This window comes from Lathyrus oleraceus, chromosome 2 (genome assembly GCF_024323335.1).
Source record: "Lathyrus oleraceus cultivar Zhongwan6 chromosome 2, CAAS_Psat_ZW6_1.0, whole genome shotgun sequence".
In the NCBI taxonomy this organism is placed as follows: Eukaryota; Viridiplantae; Streptophyta; class Magnoliopsida; order Fabales; family Fabaceae; genus Lathyrus; species Lathyrus oleraceus.
In genome coordinates this window covers 481,202,821-481,204,967 of record NC_066580.1, presented here as the reverse complement: position 1 = coordinate 481,204,967, position 2,147 = coordinate 481,202,821, and the positions used below count along the sequence as shown (strand labels likewise).

The window sequence follows — 2,147 nt, the reverse complement described above, 5'->3', positions numbered from 1 at the left end:
GGAGAGAGAGAGAGAGAGAGGACAAAATTGGTTATAACAACTTTTCTATTCACTTTCTCTAAATTAAGGTTTACAGATTACAAGTGAATAACAACTTAACCACCTCACTCTAACACACTAGAGTACAACCTATATATAGACTCCTAATATATGTATGGCTTGAAGTTCTGTGGAACTTGATCATTCCAGATCTCATCTGATAATGGTTGAGTGTCGATTGGGTCTTCCAAATCATCATGTGACCGGGTGGATATGTTGTTGGTTTTATTGCAGGATGTGAACGGTCTTTTACAATAGTTCGTTATGCTAACGCAAGTTCTGTACAACAACGATTAGTTCTTCCTTGATATTTAGTGATTCTTGGTCGCTACTGCTGACCCTGGTCCCGCAGGGGTGACAAGTGCGTCGATTTACAGTTTTGTGCGGTCTGAGAAAGTTTTACGAAGTCCCACAGTGGGCGCCAAATGTTCATGTAAAGAACACTAATTGGACAACCCTTCTGAAGCTGGCAAACAGGGCCACAAGAGAGTCACGACCGATGATTTGTCTATATATGATTTGAGTTGTTTTTCCTACCGGAGATTCATTTTCTTATATAATCCATATCCTTGGTGAAGAAGTTTAAAGCATTTTTAATATTCATTAATGATTATCAATGTGGATGTTTCTAGATCGTGCGATTTGGGAACACATTGACGTCACATTGCTCATAAAGGCATATTCGAATGTCACGATTTCTCACTTCAAGATCAATTTTGAAAGCGCATCAGTTAAGGGCCAAATACTCTTATTTTTAGTTATATCCGAGATGTTGCCCTTATATCGCCCGATTCCTGAGATATACTTTAAATTAGGAGTATTATACTCTTTTGTAAAGCCCTATCCGGTGTATCAGACTATACATCTAGAATCAATATGTATTTGAGAGTGAAACAATTGACTATAGATAAAGACAAAGTAAGCATATTTTTGACGAAATATAAGTAAAGAATCTCCCCAAAAATAGATCCACGGGTGCCAAGTCAAGGAAAATAAATTAAATCCATTCCTGAAAGATATACACCGGCACTAATTAATAAATTCTAATTCAACAAAAATAAACCTTTTCAGTAAGCCAAAACAACGTATATATTATCTATATTTATATATACACTCACACATTTCGTCTCATCAATTATAACAAAATGAATAGTTGCAAAATGATGGATATTATTACATTGTTAATGATAATTAGCATGAGTGTAACTAGCTTAGTAGATGCTCAAGTGCTTCCACCTTGTGCTAATCCACTATTACCATGCATTCACTACGCTAACTCCAATACTCCACCAGACAACATATGCTGCAATCCAATTAAAGATGTAAACACAACCTACGAAACATGTTTCTGTCAAATTGCTTTAACTCCAGGTTTACTTGAAGCTTATGGACTTAAGTTAGTTCAAGCTTTCAAAATTCTACACTCATGTGGAGTCAAAATGGATCCTAGTATCTGCAATGGTATGTCAAATTTAAACAGTATGTTATTAGTTTTGTTTTGTTTTAGATTTTAATCACCAATCTATGTTTATTTTATTTTACTATATTGGAATTTTTCAGCGCCTTCTCCGATTCTTCCTCTGTCGTTAGTGCAACCCTCTGGTAAAAACTTTATCTAATTGTATTTTTAAAATTATTAAATAACGTGTAAGTGATAATTACTGTTTTACCAATTTGCAGCAACACCTAAAAGTGATGAAGGAGGAGCGAGCAAGATTTCTTTGATTGGATTCTGGTTTATAGTGTTTATTTGGGCACCTTTGTTGTTTAAGTAAGAAGAAGGCAGTGAAAGATCCAACAAGATTATTGGATGGGAGGCAAGCAAGAAAGTAGTCATTATATTTTCACACAAGAAATTATTATATAGCTTTTTATGTTCACATATGACAAAATGATTAAAATACTTAATACCTAAATTTCTATAAATTGCAAATGGATTGATGCATAATTTTCTATTTTTTAAAACATGGTTTGCTTTTTTTTCCTGCTATCAAATATGTTAGTTTTACATGTCTTACAAATACAACTATAACTGTGTATATTTTATTAAAGGTGAGGAAAACGCAAGAAAGAAAAGGGAGTGTAAAAAGAATAGGGATGATATCCAA

At 33.8% G+C, this 2,147-nt stretch overlaps 1 protein-coding gene across 1 annotated transcript; it reads left to right on the top strand.

Annotated features, from left to right (window-relative positions):
* The first annotated feature begins 1,184 nt into the window (after positions 1–1,184).
* Positions 1,185–1,814, top strand: LOC127123858 (non-specific lipid transfer protein GPI-anchored 8). The gene is made up of 3 exons (XM_051054037.1): positions 1,185–1,518; positions 1,600–1,641; positions 1,720–1,814. The coding sequence occupies exons 1-3, from the start codon at positions 1,185–1,187 to the stop codon at positions 1,812–1,814; spliced, it is 471 nt and encodes a 156-aa protein (XP_050909994.1).
* The last annotated feature ends 333 nt before the right edge of the window (positions 1,815–2,147 follow it).

Bases quoted from the DNA above. Each gene is read 5' to 3' on its own strand.
- LOC127123858 (XM_051054037.1), top strand. From the start codon at position 1,185: ATGAATAGTTGCAAAATGATGGATATTATTACATTGTTAATGATAATT. The intron at 1,519-1,599 runs GTATGTTATTAG...GGAATTTTTCAG, and splicing joins TGGTATGTCAAATTTAAACA to CGCCTTCTCCGATTCTTCCT. The intron at 1,642-1,719 runs GTAAAAACTTTA...ACCAATTTGCAG, and splicing joins GTCGTTAGTGCAACCCTCTG to CAACACCTAAAAGTGATGAA.